This window comes from Staurois parvus, unplaced genomic scaffold (assembly GCF_062004578.1).
Source record: "Staurois parvus isolate SC_StPar_1 unplaced genomic scaffold, SC_StPar_1.0 ptg000086l, whole genome shotgun sequence".
Taxonomy (NCBI): domain Eukaryota; kingdom Metazoa; phylum Chordata; class Amphibia; order Anura; family Ranidae; genus Staurois; species Staurois parvus.
Genome location: NW_028317882.1, coordinates 10,612,839 through 10,640,385, shown reverse-complemented (window position 1 = coordinate 10,640,385; position 27,547 = coordinate 10,612,839). Strand labels below are relative to the sequence as shown.

General features: G+C 40.7%; 1 protein-coding gene across 1 annotated transcript; it reads left to right on the top strand.

Moving 5' to 3' along the window:
- Positions 1 to 26,417, top strand: LOC149468520 (mpv17-like protein 2). The gene is made up of 7 exons (XM_089670043.1): positions 1 to 145; positions 238 to 404; positions 3,019 to 3,249; positions 10,159 to 10,320; positions 20,382 to 20,458; positions 22,666 to 22,794; positions 25,941 to 26,417. Exons 3-7 carry the CDS (start codon positions 3,063 to 3,065, stop codon positions 26,034 to 26,036), a joined length of 651 nt encoding a protein of 216 aa, XP_089526169.1. The 5' UTR covers positions 1 to 145; positions 238 to 404; positions 3,019 to 3,062; the 3' UTR covers positions 26,037 to 26,417.
- The last annotated feature ends 1,130 nt before the right edge of the window (positions 26,418 to 27,547 follow it).

Below are 27,547 nucleotides of genomic sequence, written 5' to 3'. Positions count from 1 at the left end.
AGACGATACCAGGAAGATAGGCACCCACGTGACAGCATGGTTCACGTCCACCGGAGCAATGCTGTGCAGCGCCATGTCTCATTAGGGGAAGATGCCAGTGTGCTGGACTTGTCATAGAGACACAGCCTGAGTCCACAGAGACAGGGTAGGTTGGTGGTCATTGCTCAGGACGTCCTGCATGGCATTTTGGGATTTCTGTTGTATTTTAATATTGATTCACTCGAATATACTTTTCAGATGTCTAGTGAAAGTGCTTTCCCAGTGTCGTTTGATTAGTATTCAGCCGATTGAATGGGGACTTGCTGATGCAACTGGTAGGCAAGCTTCTACTGGGCTTGTATTGCTGGATGTTAAAGAGGAATTGAGCTGCACCCTAGGATTTTCTATTACAAGGTTACATCAAGGTAAGACCATTATCGATCGCTGTACACTGTATTGTTTGTACATTTTTGGTGATCATTTATATTTTCAAGAAGGACATTTGTGACAACGTGCCTACAAACTGGGGACCATCATTTTATAATGGTGGAAGGCCACATGTACACTGCTGCCTCTAAGACCCTGGTCACACCAGTTGCGACTTGACACGTGATATGCCATGCAACTTGCAAATCGCACTGTATTGTCTGCAATTACAGCAGTCATATCCGTGTGATTCCGACTTGGTCGGAGCCACACTGATTTCTAAAGTAGTGCATGCACTACATTCGGTGCGAATTGCATAGACATCTGTCTTGAATACCATCCGACTTTTAAATCCTGTGACTTCAATGGAAGTCGCACGATTTCAAAGTCAGATCGGTGTGACTGGGGTGTAAATGTGAGTTTAGGAGCTTTTGGTGTTTTTGTTTTTTTTTTCTTTGTCAAAGCCCCTGAACGCAACTCGATAAAAACCTATGTGTCCATGTACACATAGGCTTTTAGCAGAGTTTAGGGTAAAAAGAATCCTGTTCAGAGGAGGAACATTTTCACCAAAAAAAGCTAAACACATCTAAGCACTAGGTGTGTTTAGTGCTTGGGCGTTTATCCATGTCAGTGGAAAGTACTCTGGTCAATCAAATGAATAAATGGCCAAGCATTAAACGCGATACTGCGTTCACACGCATTTTTCTGCTGCTAGGAGAGCGTAACGTCTAGGGAAGTTCAAGTGTACATGAGGCCTAAAGCTTAGTACACACATGCCAAACCGATCCTACAATCTCAGTTAATCACCAGTCACACCGTGCGATTTAAAATCACACAATTTGTGTGCAATTTCAGGTGCTATTTCTGAAGACTTTGTTACTTGTGAAGATTTTTAATAATTTCTTGCAATTTGTAGTGCAATGTATGTGAAATCGCAACAAAAGTGCAGAAAAAGTAATGCAAGAACTACTTGAGAAATTACAAGACACTGACATTCATTAGATGCGATTTTCAGTTTGCAAATTGCACCGGTGTGAATGGACACTTATAGTGGCCTTACACTCTGATACTAGATTATATAATCTAGTTGGTCTCTTCTGTAATTGATCTGTAGTCAAGAACCCATTCAGTTTGATCAATTGGTAAAGTGGAACTAAAGTCCCACTGTGACTCACTGTGAGCAGGCAGGCCTTTTTTATTGCAGAAGAGATCTCCATCATGTAAACTGTGCTGCACATGTGCCCAGTCCCTGTGCTTCTGGATGGCTAGCTCTTGTGCATGGCCAATGAAGATGGCTGAAAACCAAGCCCTGGTTCACACTGGATTAGACTTTGAAATTACCTGACTTCACTTGAAGTTGCACAATTTCAAAGCCGCATATAAGTGCAATTTTCAGGTGCGACTTGGATGATATCTGTGTGATTTCATGTACAGATGGCTATGCACACCTGAAATCACAAAAAAATAGTACAGGAACCTTTTTTTTTTTAAATTGGTGTGGCACCGCAAGGTCAGAGTTCCACCAATTTGAACAGTTCCATTGCTGACACAAGGGTACGACTTGTCTTACAATTTGAAACTGTCAAATCACATGAGGGCCCTGCTCCTTAGAGCTTACAATCTGGGCAGAGGGTCAAGAGATTAAAAAAGAAAGGTAATAAAATGCTCCATCCCCCTCCTATCACTTATTCTAACCTGTATAATAATGATCTGTACATTTACCTATTTTCAGGTTAGTCCATCCTCCTCACATGATCTGGCTCACTCGTGTCAGCCTGCAGGGGAAAGGAGGGAGCATTTGGAATCTGGAATTCTATTTTAAGCTCTAACAAAATGTAAACTCCAGAGAGTGGCTTAGCTGTAGGCTTGTAACTGTCCCTATTTGAGACTACCCTATTCTTTCAAATCACATTCTTTCAAATAACATGTAATCACCCACGCGGTGGTTACATGTGAGAACCCCGGTGGGTGTTCCCATGATTAGCTGCATTGAATGCAGCACAGCCCCATTCACTTGAAGAGATTGCATTTGGTGGGCAGGAGTGCAAGCTGAAGTGCAACAGGGGGTGTAATGGCATGCCTATCCAGCTTAAGAATAGTAGTTGAGGGGCAGTAAAAACATGGCTCAACTGTGTGGTTTTTTTTTTTTTCTCTTCCCACCCCTCCCAAACCCACTACACTCTATTCTAAACTTAAAAAAAAAAAAGTGTCTTTAGTTCTATTTTAAGCAGTAATTTTCAGTCCTGCTCTGTGGGTTAGTAATAGAAAAATCTGAATATATATATTATAATATAATTTTTTATTTTTTTTTTTCATTTACATTGACTTCAGTTTTCATATTCTGTAAGCCTCCACCTAATGCTAATTTTGAGCTGTATATGCAGGTTTTATTTAAATCTTAGATTCTAAGCTCTAACGAGAAGGGCCCTCTGATCCCTCCTGTATTCATTTGTATTGTAATTGTACTGTCTGCCCTTATGTTGTATGCGCTACATAAACTGTTAGTGCTTTATAAATCCTGCATTATTATAATAAAAAATAGAAACATCAGTTTTATGTTTCTTTATTTTAAACATCTGTTTTATTTTTATTTATTTATTTTTAATGTTCCAGGTCAATGCTGCAGTGTTTCTTGTGGTCTGTGACATTTGGGCAAGATGCTTCCCCAGGGTAGATTATTGTTGGCTCGAATGTCTGGCTATTGGAAGCCTCTCTTTACGGGTCGTATTTTGTTAGTCACCAACACGGTTAGTTGTGGAGCCCTGCTGGGCATTGGTGATATGATCCAGCAAACAAGAGAACATCGAAAAAACCCAGAAAAACAACGAGACTGGCTAAGAACAGGTAAATGTATCATTGCCACAGCCTGTAATAACAAATAAGGAATCTTTTATGTTGGATGGTTTGTTGGATTTCACATTCTCTCCCTTTTCCTTCCAAGCATCCTACATTTTTATGGGAGTTGGTCATTGCTTGTGTTTGTGAAGGTGCAGACTCTTGGGCTGCCATCTCTTTGTACTTTGCTTTTGACACCTGAAAAGCACACTTGCTGTAGGTCAAGTTGTTAAAAGGAAAAGAATGACAGGCTTAGCACATGCACCTTCAAAACAAATCTGCAATGGCAGCTCATATACATCTATCCTTTCATTTCCTCTTAAAGCAGAACTTTAATGTATTTTTTTAAACCGGTATTAAATTAAATATTGAATAAAAAAAAAACAAACTGATCTTAAAGGTTCAGCAGGCCCACAGGGAAATCTGTGCTGAAACTGCTGCAATTTAACACTAAAGTCATGAGCTAAATAAATTAGCTCCTGGGCTTCCAATCCTGCTTCAAAAATGCTATGTAACAGCATCTGCAGCAAAACACAGCAGGCTACATAAAATCACATTTGTGATTCTTGTACTGTGTTTACCTGAAAATAAGACAATGTCTTATTTTTTTTGGGCTAAAAAAACTCTTATTTTCGGGGTAGGCCTTATTGTTTTAATGTCCAGGTGTGGACAGGGGTTGCAGAGGTGAGCTGCAGGCAGTTGTGGAATAGGGTTACTATAGACGGTCGACTGATGACAGTTGTGAGCTGCAGTCAAGTGTTGCAGGGTGAATTGACAGGTGAGTTGCAGACAGGGTGCAGGGATGAGTTGCAGACGTGGGATGCAGAGGTCAGCTGTGGTTGGGGGGTGCAGAGGTGGGTTGCAACTCAGCTCACCTCTGTACCCTCCCAACTGCAGCCTGTCTGCAACTCACTTGTCAATTTACCTCTGCAACAGCTTACTTCAGCTCACTTTTGCTCATCCCCCCTCCTCCTCCACTGCCCTCATATGGTTATCTAGCTTTGCAAAACACAGCTGTCAGCAGCAGGCCCCTCTCTACAGTAACTCCTGTTCCGGTCCTATCTTCCCACACAGTGCACTCACCGCTCCTCCTCTTCCCCACTGGCCAGCGATCACCCCTGGGACATCGGCTTCAATACGTTAGGCTGCAGGGCTAGATGCCCCTCCCCTAAACACACTGCGCCCATAGATATCTGTTCCTTCTCTGTCCCACAGTGAGTACAAAGGTAGGGAGGTTCTGTGGGAGCGGATGGTGCTGTCATGTTACAAGAGGGACTGTCCCTTGCAAACACAAAAGCCGCTCTTCTGTGTTTATAAGAGACCGTTGATATTGGTGTGCACAGGGCCAGTGTTGGAGGTGGCGGAACAAAAACCCTGATCACAACTAGGTCTTATTTTTGGGGTAGGTCTTATACTTTAGCAATTCCCAAAAATAGTTCTAGGTCTTCGGGGAAACAGGGTAGTTTTTGGGGTGCGTATTTAATTACGCATGAAATACAGAGGAGTTACCTTGGAAAAAATTACAGGAAAAATAATTCTAATTTGTCCAAATTCCTTTCCAACTTGTATTTCTTGTATAACTAAAATGTATTTCCACTTTTGCAGTCAAATTTGAGAAAACCCCACTGTATGTATGTGTTCCCCTTCACACAGCATATATGTGTGAAGGAAATTTCCTGGACAGTTCAGTGTCTTCGTCCCCACACAGACTAAGCTATCACTGATTAACATACAACCCATGATGGTGGTTATTTTCATTATCATATATTCTATATATTATTATTTTCCTTTTTACAAACAAGTCCTGTTATTCTGGATGTACCTTACCTTTCTTTCCTATACTGACTGGTTCCCACTCGTGACAGTGTTGCCTGGTTAATGTCTTATGGGATGGCTGTTTTGTATTGCTCTGCCGAATTTTATGACTAAAGAATTAAAAAATAAATAACCTAGTTACAGTTGATAAAGACGAACTGTAAACACTGTACAGACAGGGTTAGTTATGTTAAACATTACTCCACGGCCCCCTCCTAAACATTACAAAGTAGAGAGAGCATGCACTGATTTCTAAGCAAGAAAAAATAATTTGAAAAAGGGAACCTGCTATGTTAATGGAAACATGTGATAAATATAAAGGAGTTATCCCAATTTGGCTGAAAAGTAGAAATACACTTTAAGAGTCAGTTTACACCATAGAAACGCAGTCCGGATGCGTGTTTTTGATGCACTTTCCTTATTTTCCCACCTTTAAATAAGGTCATGTGCGTTCTGGTGCTTTTTTTTTTTTTTTTTTTTTTTCCCCCCCCTCCCCTTGATCTGGAACGCACTGGAACTGACCACATGTGAAATATGCCATTGGAAACCATATAACCTACTATATGTAAAAATATTGCTACAAACTCAAAACCCGAATTGGCCCCAGAAAAGTTAAATCAATGTATAATGTTGGGGTAGACTACAAAAGGCATATAGTGTGGAACTAAGCAGGCTCCAAAATGGGAGGGAACACTCCAACTCAAGGGGGTATAGGGATCATAGGGCTCTGGAACTTGAGTTAAAGCTGAACTCTTTCTTTTACTGTTTCACAGGCTCATTTCCTGTATTGACATTTTCTACTGATGTCACTGCTCACTGTAGGCTTCTCACAGTATGTATTAGAACCTGCAGGAATTTTGAGCCTGCAAAAAAAGTGGGTGGGGGTGGGGGGGGGGGTAAAAAGGAATTCACAAGAAAAGCGGTTACATCATGGACAGAAAGCGATACCCAAAGATTTCTCAGAAATTATGCTTTATTGCAAACAATGCATATATTAGACATTTAGGTAAATACCTCAGGTAGCCATCACCACAAGATGAGACAATACAAAAAAGTATGACCTAAAACCAAAAATTATTAAAAGCAAGACGTCATGAATATAATTAGTGCTATAAATGTAATGACACTGAGTCTAGTACATATGCAGCACATATCAAAAAATCATCACCACAATAGGCTATACATCAAATATGCAATAGTGTGGACATTGGTACCAGTATAATGTGGGTTAAGGAACCCAATTTAAATACTAATAGTGAAAAAATCCAGCTCAGGGCAAGGTTCCAAGAGAGACATATGCAGCACAAAAATTAGATTGCTTGTAAAAGCACCAGAACCTGATGCTATAGTGTGTTACCACACACTTTAGTAGAAAAATATAATCTAAATAATAGCACTTATAACCGGGATGATTGGTTGTTAACTGGTGGATAGAGTGTCATGCCCAAAGAATAGTATTGTGAAATAGACTTAGTGACAGTAGTGATTTCTCCATATGACGTCATCTGTAGTTGAAATGTCAGGGACCTGCCAATATAATGTAGGGATTCTTCACCGCCAGCATGTGGACTAGATGTCTCCCTTATTATATATCTGTTGTGTAGATTGTAGGAGTGTCCATGCTGTATAATGAAAGTAGGGTGCTGTGCACCTTTCAAGAAGTGTAGCATGATGTCCCATCCACCCGTTCAATAAATAAAGGACGACGAAGCATAATTTCTCTCATAGTTGGATTCAGGCCCGGAGGCAGCTGCCAGCATCGAGACTGTGGACAAACTGGCTCCGCTTCTATCCCGGTACACGTGCAGCTTGATGAACGCCCAGCACAGGCCTCTGTATCCGTGTCCCCTGCAGGACTGGGTGTATGGCGCCAATGCGTCTGACTGGTTGTGATGTCAGTGCGTTTCGCTGATGAGCGCATATCTTACTCAGCTTCATCAGGACCAATGGAATGCATAGCTCACAGCTGCATTTATATCAGGCGGATCCCCACCCATATACAATGGGGATCGAAAGTTTGGGCACCCCAGCTAAAAATTTGTATTATTGTGCATAAAGAAGCCAGGGAAAGATGGAAAAATCTCCAAAAGGCATCAAATTACAGATTAGACATTCTTATGTCAACAAAAGTTAGATTTTATTTCCATCATTTATACTTTCAAAATAACAGAAAACAAAAAATGGTGTCTGCAAAAGTTTGGGCACCCTGCAGAATTTATAGCATGCACTGCCCCCTTTGCAAAGCTGAGACGTGCCAGTGTCATGGATTGTTCTCAATCATCGTCTGGGAAGACCAGGTGATGTCAATCTCAAAGGTTTTAAATGCCCAGACTCATCTGACCTTACCCCAACAATCAGCACCATGGGTTCTTCTAAGCAGTTGTCTAGAAAACTGAAACTGAAAATAGTTTATGCTCACAAAGCTGGAGAAGGCTATGAGAAGATAGCAAAGCGTTTTCAGATGTCAATATCCTCTGTTCGGAATGTAATTAAGAAATGACCGTCATCAGGAACAGTGGAAGTTAAAGCAAGATCTGGAAGACCAAAAAAAATATCAGAACAGCTCGCAGGATTGTGAGAAAAACAATTCAAAACCCACGTTTAACTGCACGATCCCTCCAGAAAGATCTGGCAGACACTGGGGTTGTGGTACACTATTCCACTATAAAGAGATACTTGTACAAATATGGTCTTCATGGAAGAGTCATCAGAAGAAAACCTCTTCTACGTCCTCACCACAAAAATCATCGTTTGAACTTTGCAAATGAACATATAGACAAGCCTGATGCATTTTGGAAACAAGTTCTGTGGACCGATGAGGTTAAAATTGAACTTTTTGGCCGGAATGAGCAAAGGTACGTTTGGAGAAGAAGGGGCACAGAATTTAATGAAAAGAACCTCTGTCCAACTGTTAAGCATGGGGTTGGATCAATCATGCTTTGGGGTTGTGTTGCAGCCAGTGGCACAGGGAACATCTCACGAGTAGAAGGAAAAATGGATTCAATAAAATTTCAGCAAATTTTGGATGGTAACTTGATGCCATCTGTGAAAAAGCTGAAGTTAAAGAGAGGATGGCTTCTACAAATGGATAATGATCCTAAACACACCTCGAAATCCACGGGGGATTACATCAAGAGGCGTAAACTGAAGGTTTTGCCATGGCCTTCACAATCTCCTGACCTCAACATAATTGAAAATCTATGGATAGACATTAAAAGAGCAGTGCGTGACAGACAGCCCAGAAATCTCAAAGAACTGGAAGACTTTTGTAAGGAAGAATGGGCAAAGATACCTCAAACAAGAATTGAAAGACTCTTGGCTGGCTACAAAAAGCGTTTACAAGCTGTGATACTTGCCAAAGGGGGCAGTACAAGATATTAACTGTGCAGGGTGACCAAACTTTTGCAGATGCCATTTTTGTGTGTTCTGTTATTTTGAAAGTGTAAATGATGGAAATAAAATCTAACTTTTGTTGACATATTATAAGAATGTCTAATCTGTAATTTGATGCCTTTTTGGAGATTTTTCCATCTTTCCTTGGCTTCTTTATGCACATTTATTATTATTATTATTATTATTATTATTATACAGTATTTATAAAGCACCAATAGTTCGCTCAGCGCTGTACATTACAGAGGGGGACAGAACATGTGACAGAACAATACCAATACAATGCAAAACATGAGGGGATCAAGGGCCCTGCTCTTTCGAGCTTACACATTAATACAAATTTTTAGCTGTGGTGCCCAAACTTTCAATCCCCACTGTATGTAAATAAACTGCAGGCAAAGCATCTCATTGGGAAATAAAGCGGTCATTATGGAAAAATTTAAGAATACCTGGCAATCACAATGGGAAACATAATTCTATACCTCAGCAGTACCAGTAAAGGAAACTGATTCAGGAGTACCCTATTCACAGAAGGGAAAGTAGCATATGATCAATGTAATTTCTCATACTTCCCTATTTATGCAAAAACACTTGGAGATCAAGTTTAACATTTAACCCCTAAGGGTTTTTTGTATTGTCTCAACTTGTGGTGATGCCTACCTGAGGTATTTACGTAAATGTCTAATGTATGCATTGTGTGCAATAAAGCATAATTTTTGAGACATCTTTGGGTATTGCTTTCTGTCCATGATGTAACCAGTTTTCTTGTGAATTCCTTTTCATCCCCCCCCTTTTTTTTTTTTTTTTTTTTTTTTTTGCTGTCTGGTTTTTGCTTACTTGGCAGATAATATACGTTCAGCGATACGGTAAACATACATGGCCTCATGTTCTCCTGTTATTAGTTCAAAGGAATTTAGAGCCCACCTAATTATCTGGCTAGTGAACATCCAGCATCATCTAGCTTCTCCCTCCACCGTGCTGTCCCTGGCCAACCATTTCATTCATTGGATTTCATTTTTTTTTCACTCAGAGGCTCATCAGCATATGTACAACACCCTGCCAGCCCCACACCATAGCCACAGTCTACCTGAATTGCATAGAGAAACACAAAATTGCTCTTCAGAAAGCATTTGACAGGCCGCTTTAATTTTTGTGGCACTTGAACGGCTGTTGCAACCATTGGTCCATTTGAAGCAGCAGGAATTTGTGCAAGGTGAGAAGGTCTTGGCCGCAAAAATGCAAAAGCCGTGTGATGCAGCCTAACTTGCCTAAGGTCATTTTCAATAAAAGTGAAATGATGTGAAGAAAAGCAAAGCTGGGTTAATCTGCAGCAAACTAGAATAGGAGTAATAGGAAATGGCACCATTCACATGGTTAGAAACTTTATCTTCATTGTACAAAGTACATGCATTTAAGGTCAGTTTACTTTGTAGGAAATGCATGTAAACTGATACAAGTGCACACTGAAGCTGAAAATGCATAAGAAAAAGGTTACAACATCTATCAACATACTGCTGAAAATTGCAGATAAAAGCTACTAGTGTTTATGAAACCTTACAACCCTACCCAGTGTCTAACATTTGAATAGCTGACTGAATTTAGCATCTAGGTCTGCTGTAATTTCACAGCATCAGTAAATGTTGACAAGTGTTGGTCTTTCTAATCCATGATTTACTTTTTCACTATTGATTGTTGCCTACTCTTTTCTTCCAGGCCATATGTTTGCCATAGGTTGCTCAATGGGCCCAATTATGCATTTCTGGTACTCGTGGCTGGATCGATCCTTTCCTGGCCGGGGAATTAAAATTGTATTGAAAAAGGTTTTAACCGACCAGCTAGTGGCTTCCCCATTCTTTGGCGTGTGGTACTTTTTAGGTAAGATTTTGGGATATTTTAAAGTGACTCTGTAATAAAAATCCTCATCACCTTATTAAACATTTCAGCAGTTGCATAGTCTTATGTAAGTTTGTTAAAAAGAACTGCACAAAACACTTTTGCAGGGAGGGTAACGAGAGTAAAATCTGTAAGAAAAGTATGCTGTTTTTTGACCAGCCATGTGCAGAGTGTACAAGATTTTCCTGTTCATCTCCATGAGCAAATTACTGGCACTGCTTAGTCAAATTTATCTTTAGAATTTTCGGGTGTGTGTGTGTGTGTGTGTACGTGTACACTATCTCTGTCCTCCATCTACCTAAAGGTGTGCGTCTGCTACACTGGGGGCTAGAGGGCTGTGGTGTTCCTTGTTCAAAGGGGCTTGCCATGTTAGCACCCTTTTTGCCTTTTTATATACCTTAGTTGGAATAGGCTGGCCATTGGGTATTTTTTGACAAACTATGTAAGGTTCTTAGATCTTTAACCCTTTTCTTCTCCATTCTGCTACTGACTACCTCTATGGCCAAAATCTTTCTGTCCTAACCTGGCCTCCTCTGTCTAAAATAGTTCACTTTCATCTGCACTGGATGCACTTGCTCCTCTAACTACAGGAAGAATCAGGCCCCGACTGTTACAAACTGACAACGCCAGAAATCTCAAGATATGTTGTGCTCTTGAACAGTTGTTCAAATCCCTGCAAAAACCAAATCCCTGCAGGACTGCCCTCTTAAAATACAGTTCCTGCCTCCATGCTGCCAAACAAACCTACTTTGTGTCTTAATACCTTGTCATTCAGTCCTTCTCGGCTCTTCGCTACCTCTAACTCTGCTTTTTTCCCCCACCCCCTTTACCCACTAACTCGCTCACTGCCCAAGAGATTGCCAGTCACTTCAAAGACAAGATTGCTGCAATACGTGAGGACACATCCACTATACAGATATCATCCACTTAATGTACCTTGCACAATCTACACTTTCCTCTCTTGAACTGGCTGTCACGATCGCCGCCACCAACATGCGACAATCGCATGACCGCGACCAACAAAACGTCACGCCTGTGGCGTCGGACCCCAGACCTTCTCACCAAACTCGTGACAAAAGGACCAGCCGATCTAAAAACCGTGGTGTGACGCGCGTAACAAGGCCACACCCAGCTGCACCCTGCACAGCTATTGTCCAGCTAATGGGCTACAATCGGTGCCTGCAGCCTGAATGCGCTTGTTACTGGGTCGGGTTAATTACGCAACTAACCCTCTACTGCCACCACCACTTTTGTCAGAGACTGGGAAACTCCTGTTATCAAATATACACTATAATGATTGAAATGTTGATCTATACAACACGGTCCGCAGGCCTGTTATACAGAGATTATAACAAACAGCGTCTCTTCAAAGGCAGGAATTCGTGAATTGCAAGTAACGCTTAGAAACAGTTCAACACTTTCAGAAAGAGAGGTTTATTACTAAAAGAGTCAAACAGGTGCAACAAGATATTTACAAAAAGATGTAACTAAGAGATATATATATACCCACAACACAGCAAAGAGGTAATAGGAAGGAAGTTAAAGGGTTAAGTTACTTGCCAATACGCCTTGGTTTGTAAGCAGATCCAAGTTGCAGAGCGGAAAGGGTCTTTGATCTCCTGCTGTTACAATGTTAAGATCAGGAGATGTCTTTAGCTTAAACTTTTGGCTTGCCAGCCTGTCTTTTTTAAAAATCCCCCTGCAAAGGGGGGTGGCTCTAAATACTGGCCACTACGCTGTTTTGGGAGGGGTCAGTCGGGGAACTCTGAATTAGAACCAACATCTGTCATAATCCATGACATGAAACATAGGGGAAAAAACCTGACTTGAGCAATGTTCAATTAACTTCTGTCACCTGGCTGGTAGGTTTTATGAGGTTCCGACTTCTTTCAAGTCCAGGGAAAAGCTATCTTATCTTGATTAGGAGGGGTGAGATTTCACAGGCCTTGGGACAACCAGGCTCTGGCTTCATGGGGGAGCTTTGTAGCTCTGGGCCCCCCCTGCTGTTCTAGCCTGCCCGCAACTTTTAACACGCACATCTGTCCCTGTGCCTCTCGGGAAGGGAGGGGGTAGGGAATGAAGGATTGAGGGAGAAATGTATGCTCTTATCAAATTGGATGTGCTTTGACAAAATGGTGGCACGGCGTCCATATCTGAGTACAAGATTGCTACACTGGCTACTACTGAAGAGGTTACCAAACTTTTCTCAGATGCCCACCTAACCAATTGTCCCCTGTATCCTGTTTCATTGCAACTACTATGGTCACCCATTTCTTCTATCCTATGCTCTCTCACATCTACAATCTCTCCCTTTCTACTGGCACCTTTCCCTTACCCCTAAACCATGCACAGATCACTCCCATACTTAAAAAGCCCTCACTGGACCCCACCAACCTGAACAACTTAATACCCATCCTGCTGCTCCCATTCACCTCTAAAAGTTTTGGAAAGCTTATTCGTCAACCGTCTTAGCTCCTACCTCACTGAAACAACCTTCTTGACTCCCCAGAGTCTGGCTTTCACTTACAGCACTCCACAGAAACTGGCCTACTAAAACTCACGAATTTACTAACTGCTAAAAGCAATGGCCACTACTCCATACTCTTGCTGCTAGACCTCTCTGCAGCCTTAGATACTGTTGACCACCCACTCCTTCTCAATAAACTTCACTGCCTTGGTCTCCCGAGAGTCAGCTCTTTCCTGGTTGTCGTCCTACCTATCACAGCGCTTCTTCAGTGTTACCTATAACTCGGTCTCCTCCTTTCCACTTTCTCTTTCTGTAGGGGTCCCCCAAGTCTCTGTTCTTGGACTCCTTCTCTTCTCTATTATTATTATTATTATTATACAGGATTTATATAGCGCCAACAGTTTGCTCAGCGCTTTACAATATAAAGGGAGACAATACAGTTCAATACAAGAGGGATTTGAGGGCCCTGCTCCTTGGAGCTTACAATCTAGGAGGGAGGGGCTAGTGGTACAAAAGGAAGTAACTGTGGGGGATGGACTGGTTGGAAGAGTAGAAGATTCCAGTATTAGCTGAGGGCAGGATAGGTTTCCCTGGAGAAGTTTTTAGAGATCGCTTAAAAGTGTGCAGAGTAGGCGATAGTCTGATAAATTGGGGTAGAGAGTTCCAGAGGATGGGGGAAGCTCTGGAGAAGTCCTGGAGATGAGCATGGGAAGAAGAGACAAGGGTGCTAGAGAGTAGGAGGTCTTGCGAGGAGCGGAGAGTACGGTTTGGGTGATATTTAGAGACAAGATCGGTGATGTAATTTGTGGCAGAGTTATAAATGGCTTTATACGTTGTTAGTGTTTTGAATTTTATCCGTTGGGCAACGGAAAGCCAGTGGAGGGATTGGCAGAGAGGGGTGGCAGATACAGAACGGTTAGTAAGGTGGATGATCCTGGCAGCAGCATTCATGATAGACTGAAGAGGGGATAGCCTGCGATGAGGTAGGCCAATGAGGAGGGAGTTACAATAGTCAGGCGAGATATAACAAGGGAGTGGATAAGTTGCTTAGTGGTTTCCAAGGTTAGGAATGGGCATATCTTGGAGATGTTGCGGAGGTGAAGTCTACAAGATTTGGACAGTGATTGGATTTGGGGCTGAAAGGACAGATGGGAGTCTAGGATTACACCTAGTACCCTGGCATGAGGGGAGGGACTGATGATTGTGTTGTTGATCTTGATGGAGAAGTCAGGGGAGGGGGCACGGGCTGGGGGGAATACTAAGAGCTCCGTTTTGGAAAGCTTGAGTTTGAGGAGGTGGAGTGACATCCATGCCGATATGTCACTTAGTAGGTTAGTGATGCGAGAGGAGACTGAAGAGGTGAGGGGTAGAAAGATAGATTTGTGTGTCATCAGCATAGAGATGGTATTTAAAGCCATGGGAGTTTATCAAGTAACCAAGGGAGGTGGTGTAGATGGAGAAGAGAAGGGGTCCAAGGACAGAACCTTGAGGGATGCCTACAGAAAGAGGGAGTGAAGAGGAGGAGACAGCATTATAGGTAACACTGAAGGAGCGCTGCGATAGGAGGAGAACCAGGAGAGAGCAGAGTCTGAGGCCAAGAGAGTGGCGTTTTTTGAGGAGGAGGGGATGATCAACCGTATCAAAAGCTGCAGAGAGGTCAAGTAGTAAGAGTACGCAGTAGTGGCCATTGGTTTTAGCAGTTAGATCATTCGTGAGTTTTTTAGTAGGGCAGTTTCAGTGGAGTGTAGTGAGCGAAAGCCAGACTGTAAAGGGTCAAGAAGGTTGTTGTCGGTGAGGTGGGAGCTCAGGCGATTGTAGACTAAGCGTTCTAGGAGTTTAGAGGTAAATGGCAGCAGGGAGATATGTCTTAAGTTGTTCAGGTTGGTGGTGTCCAGGGAGGGCTTTTTAAGTATGGGAGTGATGTGCACATGCTTTAGAGGGGAGGGGAAGGGAAGGCACCAGTAGAGAGGGAAAGATTGAAGATATGAGTAAGGGAGCATAGGATGGAAGAAGAGGGTGACCGTAGTAGTTGTGAGGGGACAGGACAGGAACTACACCTTTTTCTCTTGGTCACCTGATAACCTCCCACGGCTTCCAATACCATCCATATGCCAATAACATCCAAATATATTTCTCTATTCCTCATCTTACTCCTTCAGTCTCCTTTCGCATTACTAACTGACATATCGGCATGGATGTCGCACCACTCCCTAAACTAAATCTCTCTCAAACTCATCTCTCACCAGTTTGTGCCCTTCTCCATGACTTCACGCCCTTCTCCATCACCAATCTTGTCTCCAAATATCACCCAAACGGTCCTCTCTGCTCCTGTCATGATCTCTTGCTCTCAAGCTCCCTTGTCTCCTCCTCCCATGCTCATCTCCAGGACTTCGCCAGAGCCTCTCTCATCCTCTGAAACTCTCTACCTCAATCTGTCTGGCTGTCCCCTTCTCTGGCTGTCTTTAGACTATCCCTGAAAACTCATCCCTTCAGGGAGAGCCTGTCACGCCTCCAAGTAAACATTTTATCACTTCCATCAGCTCATCCCCTACAGTTATAACCTTTTGTAACACTTGTCCCACCCTATTAGATTGTAAGCTCTTATGAGCAGGACCCTCTTAATTCTCTTGTTTATTGTATTTTTACTGTGCTGTCTCCCTTTATATTGTAAAGCACTGCACAAACTGTTGGCACTATATAAATCTGGTATAATAATAATAATCTACAACAGCAACGGATGCCCATAACAGGTCTAAGGTGGGAGGATATACTGCGCAGGATTCAAATCCTTTTCTGTTATACCCACAGTGAGATCAGGAACATCAGGCACCTATAGCTGTGTGTGTGTGTGTGTGTGTGTGTGTGTGTGTGTGTGTGTGTGTGTGTGTGTAAAATGCTGTATATTAAGAATGCTTTCAGAAATATAAATGTTTACTAGTATATTTTTTTCAGTTAACAAAATGGAAAGTAAATGAACAGAAGAGAAATCCAAATCAATATTTGGGGTGACCACCCTTTGTCTTCAAAACGGCATCAGTTATTCTAGGTACACCTGCACACAGTTTTTGCAGGAATTTGGCAGGTATAGTGCTTTGAAAAAGTATTCATACCCCTTGAAATTTTCCACTTTGTCATGTTACAACCAAAAATGTAAATGTGTTGGTCTATCACATAAAATCCCAATGAAATACAAAGTGGCACATGATTGTGAAGTGGAAGGAAAATGATCAATGGTTTTCAAAATCTTTTACAAATATCTGAAAAGTGTGGCATGCATTTGTATTCAACCCTCTACTCTGATACCCCTAACTAAAATCTAGTGAAACCAATTGCTTTCAGAAGTCACGTAATTGGCAAATAGAGTCCACCTGTATGTAATTTAATCTCAGTATAAATACAGCTGTTCTGTGAAGCCCTCAGAGGTTTGTTAGAGAACATTAGTGAAAAAACAGCATCATGAAGGTCAAGGAACACACCGGAGAAGTTTAACCACATGCCGCTCAGCCACTGTAGAAATATGGCGGCAGGGTGGCATGGCTGGGCAAAATCACGGTTTAAAACGTGTGTTTTCAAAACAGGGTAGGGTGCGCACACGGTCGTTACCGGCTATGTCCCGGCGATTAGCGTCAATCAGTGACAGAGAGCACCCTACCTGTCCCGCCGATCACGACCGCGGATGTCAGTCGCCGGGCTGTGTCCCGCTGATTAGCGGCAATCACTGACAGAGAGCAGGGCTGCAGTAGCTCTGCTTTCTGTCAGTTCCCTGACCGCTCCTGACATGCTGAGCGGAGAGAATAGTTTCTCTCTCCCGATCAGCGTGTCCCCATGCAGTACACACCCCTGCCCCCTAGTAAAACACTCCCCTCACACAGTTAACCCTTTCAGTAAATAAAGTTAACCCCTTCCTCCCCAGTGCCAGTAGTACAGTGTCAGTGGTTTTTTTTGCACTGATCACTGTATTGGTGTCACTGGGGATGTCAGTGACCCCAAGTCAGTTCCCCCCCCAGTGTCAGAATGTCCGCCTCAGTCCTGCCATAAGTCGCGGATCGCCGCCATTATTAGTATAAAAAAAATTAAAAATCCCAGTATCTTTCCCGCCATTTGTAAACTCTATAACTTTCACGTAAACCAATTAATTTACACGTATTGGGTTTTTTTTTTTTAGCAAAGACATGTCGCAGAATGCATTTTGGCTGAAATTTATAATGAAATTCGATTTTTAAATATTTTTTTTTACTGGACATGTTTTATAGCAAAAAGTCCAAAATATTATTTTTTTTTTCTCAAAATTGTCAGCTTTTTTTTTTTTTTTTTTTTTTTTTTTTTTAATAGCGCAAAAAAAACAATGCACAGGCGATCAAATACCACTGAAAGAAAGCTCTATTTGTGTGAAAAAAAGGACATAAATTTTATTTATGTACCGTATTGCATGACCGCGCAATTGTCTAGCACAGCGCTGTATAGCAAAAAAAGGCGTAAATTGCAGTATCTATACTATAGTTTGTAGACTCTAACTTTCACACAAAGCAATCAATATCCACTTATTGGGATTTTTTTTAAAACGTAGCAGAATACATTTTGGCCTAAATTTATAACTAACTTTGAGTTTACTATATATTTTTTTTATAGCTGAAATTAAAAAATATTATTTTTCTTCAAAATGTTTGGTCTTTTTTTGTTTATAGCGCAAAAAATAAATGCACAGGTGATCAAATGGAACCGAAAGAAAGCTCTATTTGTGTGAAAAAAAGGACGTAAATTTTGTTTGGGTGCAGCATTGCATGACCGCGCAATTATCAGTTGAATTAGTGCAGCGCCGAGTAGCAAAAAGAGGCTGGTCATTAAGGGGGGTAAATCCTAAGGAGTGCAAGTGGTTAAAGCAGGGTTGGGTTATAAAAAAAATATTCCACGCTTTGAACATCTCACAAAACACTGTTCAATCCATCATCCGAAAATGGAAAGAGTATGGCACAACTGCAAACTTACAAAGACATGGCCGTCCATCTAAACTGACAGGCCAGGCAAGGAGAGCATTAATCAGAGAAGCAGCCAAGAGGCCCATGATAACTCTGGAGGAGCTGCAGAGATCCACATCTCAGGTGGGAGAATCTGTCCACAGGACAACAATTAGTTGTGCACTCCACAAATCCGACCTTTATGGAAGAGTGGCAAGCAGAAAGCCTTAAGAAGTACTGTTTGCAGTTTGTGAGAAGCCATGTGAGGGACACAGCAAACATGTGGAAGAAGGTGCTCTGGTCACATGAGACCAAAATAGAACTTTGTCCTAAAAGCAAAATGCTATGTGTGGCGGAAAACTAAGACTGCAAATCACTCTGAACACACCATCCCCACCGTGAAATGTGGTGGTAGTATCTTGTTGTGGGGGTGCTTTTCTTCAGCAGGGATAGGGAAGCTGGTCAGACTTGATGGGAAGATGGATGGAGCCAAATACAGGGCAATCTTAAAAGAAAACCTGTTAGTCTGCAAAAGACTTGAGATTGAGGTGGAGGTTTACCTTCCAGCAGGACAACGACCCTAAACATACAGCCAGAGCTACAATGGAATGGTTTAGTTCAAAGCATATTCATGTGTTAGACTGGCCCAGTCAAAGTTTAGACCTAAATCCAATTGAAAATCTGTGGCAAGACTTGAAAATTGCTTTCAGATGCTCTCCATCCAATCTGACAGAGCTTGAGCTATTTTGCAAAGAAGAATGGGCAAAAATGTCACTCTAGATGTGCAAAGCTGGTAGAGACCTCCCCAAAAAGACTTGTAATTGCAGCGAAAGGTGGTTCTACAAAGTATTGACTCAGGGGGGCTGAATACAAATACACTTTCAGATATTTATTTGTAAAAAATTTTGAAAACCATTTATAATTTTTCTTCCACTTCACAACGTTGTGCCACTTTGTGTTTTGGTCTATCACATAAAATCCCTATAAAATTCATTTACATATTTCTGGTTGTAACATGACAAAAATGTGGAAAATTTCAAGGGGTATGAATACTTTTTCAAAGCACTGTAGGTTGTTCCATACATCTTGGAGAACTAACCACAGATCTTCTGTAGATGTAGTCTGCCTCAAATCCAAACTTGGCTTTATGTTTAGGATCTTTGTCCTGCTGCAGAATAAATTTGGGGCCAGTCACAGGCCTCCCTGACGATATGGCATGATGGGTAAGTATCTACCTGTATTTCTCCGCATTGAGGACACCATTGATCCTGAGCAAATATACAACTCCATTTGCAGAAATGCAGTCCCAAACTTGCAAGGAACCTCCTCCATGCTTCACTGCTACCTGCGGATACTCATTGTACTGCTCTCTAGCCCTGTGGCGAAGAAAGTGCCTTTTGCTACAGCCAAACATTTCAACCCATCAGTCCAAAGCATTTGTTGCCATTTTTCTACACCCAAGTTCCTATGTTTTGTTCCTATGAGTTGCTTAGCCTTGTTTCCACGGGGGAGGTATGGCTTTTTGGCCTCTACCATGAAGACCACTTCTGGCCAGACTTCTCTGGACAGTAGATGGGTGTACCTGGGTCCCATAGGTTTCATCCAGTTCTGTGCTGATGGTACTGATGGACATCTTTCTGTGTTGAAGTGAAATATGATGTCTTTCATCTTCTGCATTACATTTCCATGGCCCAACCACTGTATATGGTCCTCAATTGCCTGTATCTTTGTGCCTCTTCAAAGGAGCTTGAACAGAACATCTTGAAATCATTGCCAGGGAGAGACCTTGCTGATGCAGTATAACTACCTCTTATCTTGTTGCTGTGCTTAGTCTTGCCATGTACCAAGACTTAGTAGCAGAGTTTGGCTGCTCCTCACCCAGTTTTAAGACTCCTACACAGCTGTTTCAGTTAATGACTGCGTTTCAGCCTACATATGAAACTGATGATCATTAACGCTTGGTATAAATGGTTAACCATACACCTAACTCAGCTTCCAGTTTTTTTTAATCAGAGCTTAATTGAACAAGCTGAAGTTAGAAGCTGATTGACTACCATGCACAGCTGCACCAGATCTTTCACTCTAGTTTTAGTAAATCAACCCTATTGAGTTGATTTAGATTTTTCTTCTATTCGATCACTTTGCATTTTGTAAATTGATAAAAATAAAGAATTAAAATATATATTTTTGAAAGCCGTCTTTTACAGCATTACTGAACACCTGCCTAAAACGTGTGTGTGTGTGTGTGTGTGTGTGTGTGTGTGTGTGTGTGTGTGTGTGTGTGTGTGTGTGTGTGTGTGTGTGTGTGTGTGTGTGTGTGTGTGTGTGTGTGTGTGTGTGTGTGTGTGTGTGTGTGTGTGTGTGTGTGTGTGTGTGTGTGTGTGTGTGTGTGTGTGTGTGTGTGTGTGTGTGTGTGTGTGTGTGTGATTTTGTAATGGAAAGCTGACTTTCACGTAGAGCTTAGGAACATTCTTTGATGGTAACCAGAGGCATATATTAATGAACAAATGGTAAACAGTCTGCTGGGCTGTCATAAGATTTCATGTTTGTTTAAACACAGCTACTACTGTTCTAATTTAAGTGACAATTTTATGAAAAGCAATAACTATATTCTTACACAGGTATGGGTTCCATGGAGGGGCAAAGCTTGAATGAAAGTTGGATAGAATTTAAAGACAAATTTTGGGAGTTCTATAAGGTAAGAAAATAGTAAAATAAACTTATATATAAAAATATATATATAAAATCGAGCGCACAGTAGGATGTAGATATGGTAGCTGCTGGCACAAAAGGCACCTCGTGAACCTCCAGAGTAAATAATAAAGCATAAAAGTGCAGCGCTAATTAAACAATAGTTACACAATAATAGATCACATATGATTGTGGATCAGTAAAATGACTGCGTAAGTTCATCAGATGTGCTGAATAAGCATACAGTCTCCAACAAGTGAGGAACCAGAAATAGTGAATATCAGAAAATAGCCAAGTAATGCACTAACCAGATAGCGCATGTTAAAGCGCATGGGACATTTAAGACCTGTCCCTGGTACTCAGCCACTGTATCACTGGAACAAGGCGGTGTCATCTATAGGGTGACCACTAGATGTCATCTGTCCGGGTGTATCCAGCCACTGTATTAATGGATCAGGAGGGTGTCATCTATAGGGTGACCACTAGATGTCATCGGTTCCAGGGGAAGCTGTATCACGGATCCAGGGATGTCACTTGCAGATGTGTTCTTGCTAGGCACAGCACCAGGACCTTCTGGATTCAGGCTCCCCACAAATAAAGAGCCAGTGGAAAAAGGCCTCTGATGATGTGTACTTACACGATACGCGTTAGGGAAGTGCCAAGCTATGTTTATCCTATGTACATGTACCTCCGGGTCTGGCCGTTTATGAGCAGCTGAACCTTTGTTAGTAAGTCCTTTTTTGATTGCTTATTGACCTAATAAACGATATCACACTATTTGAGGCCTTTTTCCACGGGCTCTTTATTTGTGGGGAGCCTGAATCCAGAAGGTCCTGGTGCTGTGCCTAGCAAGAACACATCTGCAAGTGACATCCCTGGATCCGTGATACAGCTTCCCCTGGAACCGATGACATCTAGTGGTCACCCTATAGATGACACCCTCCTGATCCATTAATACAGTGGCTGGATACACCCGGACAGATGACATCTAGTGGTCACCCTATAGATGACACCGCCTTGTTCCAGTGATACAGTGGCTGAGTACCAGGGACAGGTCTTAAATGTCCCATGCGCTTTAACATGCGCTATCTGGTTAGTACATTACTTGGCTATTTTCTGATATTCACTATTTCTGGTTCCTCACTTGTTGGAGACTGTATGCTTATTCAGCACATCTGATGAACTTACGCAGTCATTTTTACTGATCCACAATCATATGTGATCTATTATTGTGTAACTATTGTTTAATTAGCACTGCACTTTTATGCTTTATTAATAAAATAGTAAGTCATGTGCTTGGTATAGTAAAAATACAGACAATAATTAGCTAATAAGCTTAAAACCTGACTCAAGGCTTGTTACTTGTAAATCAAACCCACTATAGCGGTTTCCCCCCCCCCCCCCTCCCCACCACTATGCAAAAAGACAGACTTATTACACTGTCCACACCTCTTTATAATAACTTTTTTTTTTTCCCATACATCTAGATGGAATTTTTTAAGTTATGGTGTGTTTGGTAATTTTAATGTGTTTTTATATAAGATATACTTTTGATAAATAATTGCACAACTGTCAAAGCACCTTCAAAATCAGTAGCACCATCTTTTTAGTCTTATCAGTCCTGTGCTTTCAGAAAATGTGTGGCTTTTAAAAACTGATAGCTGTAAGTGAAAACTGATAAAATGAAAAATTGCAAAAAAAGGTTTGGTACCAAGATGTGAAAAATGGAGAGCAGGGCGTGGCAGAGGATTAATTTGTGTAAACTACAAATAGTTTTGCCTGCAATAAATGTTTTCCATTACATCTTCTGCTTTTGACATTTTTGTTCTTAATACATTTTATTTTTTTTTATGTACAGTTGCAAGAAAAAGTATGTGAACCCCTTGGGATTACGTGGAGTTTTGCATGAATTGGGCATAAAATGTGCTCTGAACGTCATCTAAGTCACAATAGAAGAACACAGTCTGCTGAACATAATACTACACAAACATTAGATGTTGCCATGGTTTAATTGCACATAACATGTTTGTGTAGTATTTTATGTTCAGCAGACTGTGTTCTTCTATTGTTGTGACTTAGATGACGTTCAGAGCACATTTTATGCCAAATTCATGCAAAACTCCACGTAATCCCATGGGGTTCACATACTTTTTCTTGCAACTGTACTTGTTAATTTACATGGTGTTTAACTCTACACTTATGTTTTTCTTTTAGGCTGATTGGACTGTATGGCCTGCTGCTCAAATGATCAATTTCTACTTCCTGCCTCCAAAGTTTCGTGTCATTTATATCAATGTGATCACATTAGGATGGGATACTTACCTTTCTTACCTTAAACACAGGGTAGGTAATTTAAATGAACTATAAACAAAGTGTTCTGCTCCAAATACTGACTATACATATTTTTATTTTGCTGACAACTTTGTTTTCTGTCAGCTTTCGTCCATAATCATTGTTTGTAGTTAACCAGTTGCAAGTGACAAAATAATTAGGTTTAAGCTTAATAAATAGAAAATGCCTTTTGAAGTTGCACTGTAGTGGTTTGATTGGATTCAAAGTGCAGTTTTGATTGTTTAAATTGAACCTTGGTCTTGAGAAGGATAGAAACTGCAAAAGAAACTGTATTGCCAGCATATGCGATCTTTGTATAGCTGCAATTTTTTTAACAAATGGGATTAAGAACAGATAAGACATAAATGGATTTGAGCGCAAGTTCGTTGACTCTTAGACTGGGTTTGTACTGATGCGGTGCGGAATATGCAGCGTTTTGTGTTCGAAATCCACACCGCATCAGAATCGCACCCCGTTTATGCGAACCGCTGCGGATGTGTGTTAACACCCCGGAATTGAATCGCAAAACGCGGCGCACTGTGCAGAATCGGATTGCATAGGTGTAAATACCCATGTGATCCGATTCTATTGCTGACCCAAGAAAGGGTCCTGCACTTTTTTTGATGCGGTGTGATTTGAGCCATACATAATGTATGACTCAAATTGCACCACACAGAATTCGCATGTGATCCGCACAGGAATGCGGTGCAGTTCCTGTGCGAATCACATGCGATGTACTGCACCGCACTAGTGTGAACCCAGCCTTAAGGGGGCTCGTTCACACCAATGTGCAGAGACATCCATTTTTCTGCACACAATTTGCAATCAATTGTGGCTTATGTGCCCTTTAACACCACAACACTAGTATCACGTGCAGATTTTTTTCTGCGCAGGAATCTGCAACATGTATAAAAGTCATTGCAGCGACTATGAAAACTGATGTGTCTACAAGTGAAATCGAAGTGTCAGTTTCCATCAGTTTTTCTGCATTTATGGTGTGAACGAGGCCTAAAGCAAGTGTTTGCCACTGCACATGGGTACTTTGACACATACCAGATGAAGCCAGTTGGATACGTCATGTTAACCTGTGATCAGCACCAATGCACAAATTTCTTTTGGTATTAATTTAACTTTTTTTTTTTTTTTGTCTGTCTGTCTTGTTCTATGTAAAATGAAATTTTATATGATGGCTAGGAGTCCACAAAAAAGCACCTGAGTAAATTCTACTGCAATCAACTGGTTTTTATGTGAATTAAAACTTTAAATTTATAGGCTGCTGCAAACACCCTAGTAGTAGTATTCTTTCATTCTGGGCAAATTCTATGTGACCAATGCCTTGACTTGGAGGAGGTACTAATTCAGGTGATTACAGGGCCAGATTTTAGTTTAAGTCCCATACAGTGCCTTGAAAAAGTATTCATACCCCTTGAAATTTTCCACATTTTTGTCATGTTACAACCAAAAATGTAAATGTATTTTATTGGGATTTTATGTGATAGACCAACACAAAGTGGCACATAATTGTGAAGTGGAAGGAAAATGATAAATGGTTTTCAAAATTTTTTACAAATGCATATCTGAAAAGTGTGGTGTGCATTTGTATTTGGCACCCCTGAGTCAATACTTTATAGAACCACCTTTCGCTGCAGTTACAGCTGCAAGTCTTTTTGGGGATGTCTCTACCAGCTTTTCACATCTAGAGTGACATTTTTGCCCATTCTTCTTTGCAAAATAGCTTAAGCTCTGTCAGATTGGATGGAGAGCATCTGAACAATAATTTTCAAGTCTTGCCACAGATTCTCAATTGGATTTAGGTCTGAACTTTGACTGGGCCATTCTAACACATAAATATGCTTTAATCTAAACCATTCCATTGTAGATCTGGCTGTATGTTTTAGGGTCGTTGTCCTGCTGGAAGGTAAACCTCCACCTCAGTCAAGTCTTTTGCAGACTATAACAGGTTTTCTTTTAGGATTGCCTTGTATTTGGCTCCATCAATCTTCCCATCAACTCTGACCAGCTTACCTGTCCCTGCTGAAGAAAAGCATCCCCACAACATGATGCTTTCACCACGTTTCACAGTGGGGGTGGTGTGTTCAGGGTGATGTGCAGTGTTCGTTTTTTTGCTACACATAGCATTTTGCTTTTAGGCCAAAAACGTAAATTTTGTTCTCCTCTGACCAGAACACCTTCTTGCACATGTTTGCTGTGTCCCCCACATGGCTTCTGGCAAAATGCAAGCAGGACTTCTTATGGCTTTCTTTTAACAATGGCTTTCTTCTTGCCACTCTTCCATAAAGGCCAGATTTGTGGATTGCACAACTAATTTGTTGTCCTGTGGACAGATTCTCCCACCTGAGTTGTGGATCTCTGCAGCTCCCCCTGGCTGCTTCTCTGATTTTATGTTGTCCTTGTCTGGCCTGTCAGATCAGGCGGACTGCCATGTCTTGGTTGGTTTGCAGTTGTGCCATACTCTTTCCATTTTCAGATGATGGATTGAACAATGCTCAATGAGGTGTTCAAAGCTTGGGATATTTTTTATAATCTAACCCTGCTTTAACCTTCTCCACAACTTTATCCCTGTACACACAGGTGGACTCTATTTACTAATTAGATGACTTATGAAGGCAATTGGTTCCACTAGATTTTAGTTGGGGGTATCAGAGTAAAGGGGGCTGAATACAAATGCATGCCACGCTTTTCAGATATTTATTTGTAAAACAATTTTGAAAACCATTTATCATTTTCTTTCCACTTCACAATTATGTGCTACTTTGTGTTGGTCTATCACATAAAATCCCAATAAAATTAATTTACCTTGACAAAATGTGGAAAATTTCAAGGGGTATGAACACTTTTTTCAAGGCATTGTAGACCATGGTCTTATGGTACTAGGGCAGTACAAATAAATGGGGAGGGGTTACTGTAGATATTAGGTTTTTTTATTGCTGACTTTGTGTCATTAGAAAAGGAACTGATGGGAAAGCAAGAACAGGAAAACAGGCAGCAACGTGAAACTGGATTTTAGCCAAATAATTACTGTTTTGTTAAAGCCATTTCTATGTATAAAAATTTACCATTTTAAAATGAAATGTATTTGCATTTAAAGTATTAAACTCCAGTAAGTAAACTTTATTTGTGTTTTTTATCACATGCAGCCTGAAGAATCGACTGAAGAACCAAAGAGGCAGGTTCCAGAAGAATGTGTGCCTGCCACCACTCATTTGCCAAAAACCCTAGATAAGAATGTCTAAGGGAAATATACTAGCTGTCTGTGCATAAGTCTGACATATAATTTTATATCTATATCTTTGATGCCATAGCACCGCCCAACTGCCATTTTTATTTCAAAGTAAGATTGAGCATGTGATTGCTTGATTTTTAAGTGCCAACACATTTTGCCATTTCTGTTTTTATATCTACATTCAAAGGTGTGCTTTAAGATACAGTTACCTACTAAGCTGTAAAAATTATGTTGCTGTATATTTCTGAATTTTCAAAACAGGCTGGTATTCTTGTGTACTGATATGTAAGATTCCTGGGATACTAAATACCTATGTTTAATAATTGGTGCTTATATTTTTTATATTTTTTTGTAAATGATCTATATAATGAAAATTAATTTATTGTGTTCATCATTGCCATTTTTATTTTGTTCATCTAGAACTTGACAGACTGTTTGTTTTGTCTCTAGAGTGTAATCAAAGCATTTGTGATTTAGCTTTGGCTCACATTTTTGTGCGAGTGTGAAGTGTGACTTTCATGCCACTTGATGCGACTTTAGAGTCTATATGACTCAAGTCACATTAAAGCTGCATCAAAGTAATGCAGGAACTTGTTTTAAAAGTTGCTGCGACTTGAGGTGCATTGATTGGAACAGCCACCTTTGTAATTTAACCACTTGCCCTCCTGAGGATTTACCCCCCCTTAATGAATGACCAGGCCTCTTTTTGCTACTCGGCTCTGCACTAATTCAACTGATAATTGCGCGGTCATGCAATGCTGCACCCAAATGAAATTTACGTCCTTTTTTTCACACAAATAGCTTTCTTTTGGTGGGATTTGATCACCTGTGCACTTTTATTTTTCACGCTATAAACAAAAGACCAAAAATTTTGAAGAAAAACGATATTTTTTACTTTCAGCTATAAAAAATATATCGTAAACTCAAAGTTAGTTATAAATTTAGGCCAAAATGTATTCTGCTACATGTTTTTAGTACAAAAAAAATCCCAATAAGTGTAGACGCTATAACTTTCACACAAAGCAATCAATATACAAACTATGGTATAGATACTGCAATTTACGCCATTTTTTTTTTTTTGCTATACTGCATTAGTTTAATGGACAATTGCGCTGTCATGCAATACGGTACATAAATGAAATTTAATTTTTTTTTTCCCCCACAAATTGAGCTTTTTTTTGGTGGTATTTGATCGCCTGTGCGGTGGTTTCTTTTTTTTTTTTTTTTTTGCGCTATAAAAAAAAGCTGACAATTTTGAGGGAAAAAAAACAATATTTTGGACTTTTTGCTATAAAACATGTCCAGTAAAAAATTTAAAAATCATATTTAGTCATAAATTTCTGCCAAAGTGCATTCTGCGACATGTCTTTGCTACAAAAAACCCAATACGTGTAAATTAATTGGTTTACGTGAAAGTTATAGCGTTTACAAATGGCGGGAAAGATACTGGGATTTTAAATTTTTTTTTTTATACTAATAATGGCGGCAATCAGCGACTTATGGCGGGACTGCGGCGGACAT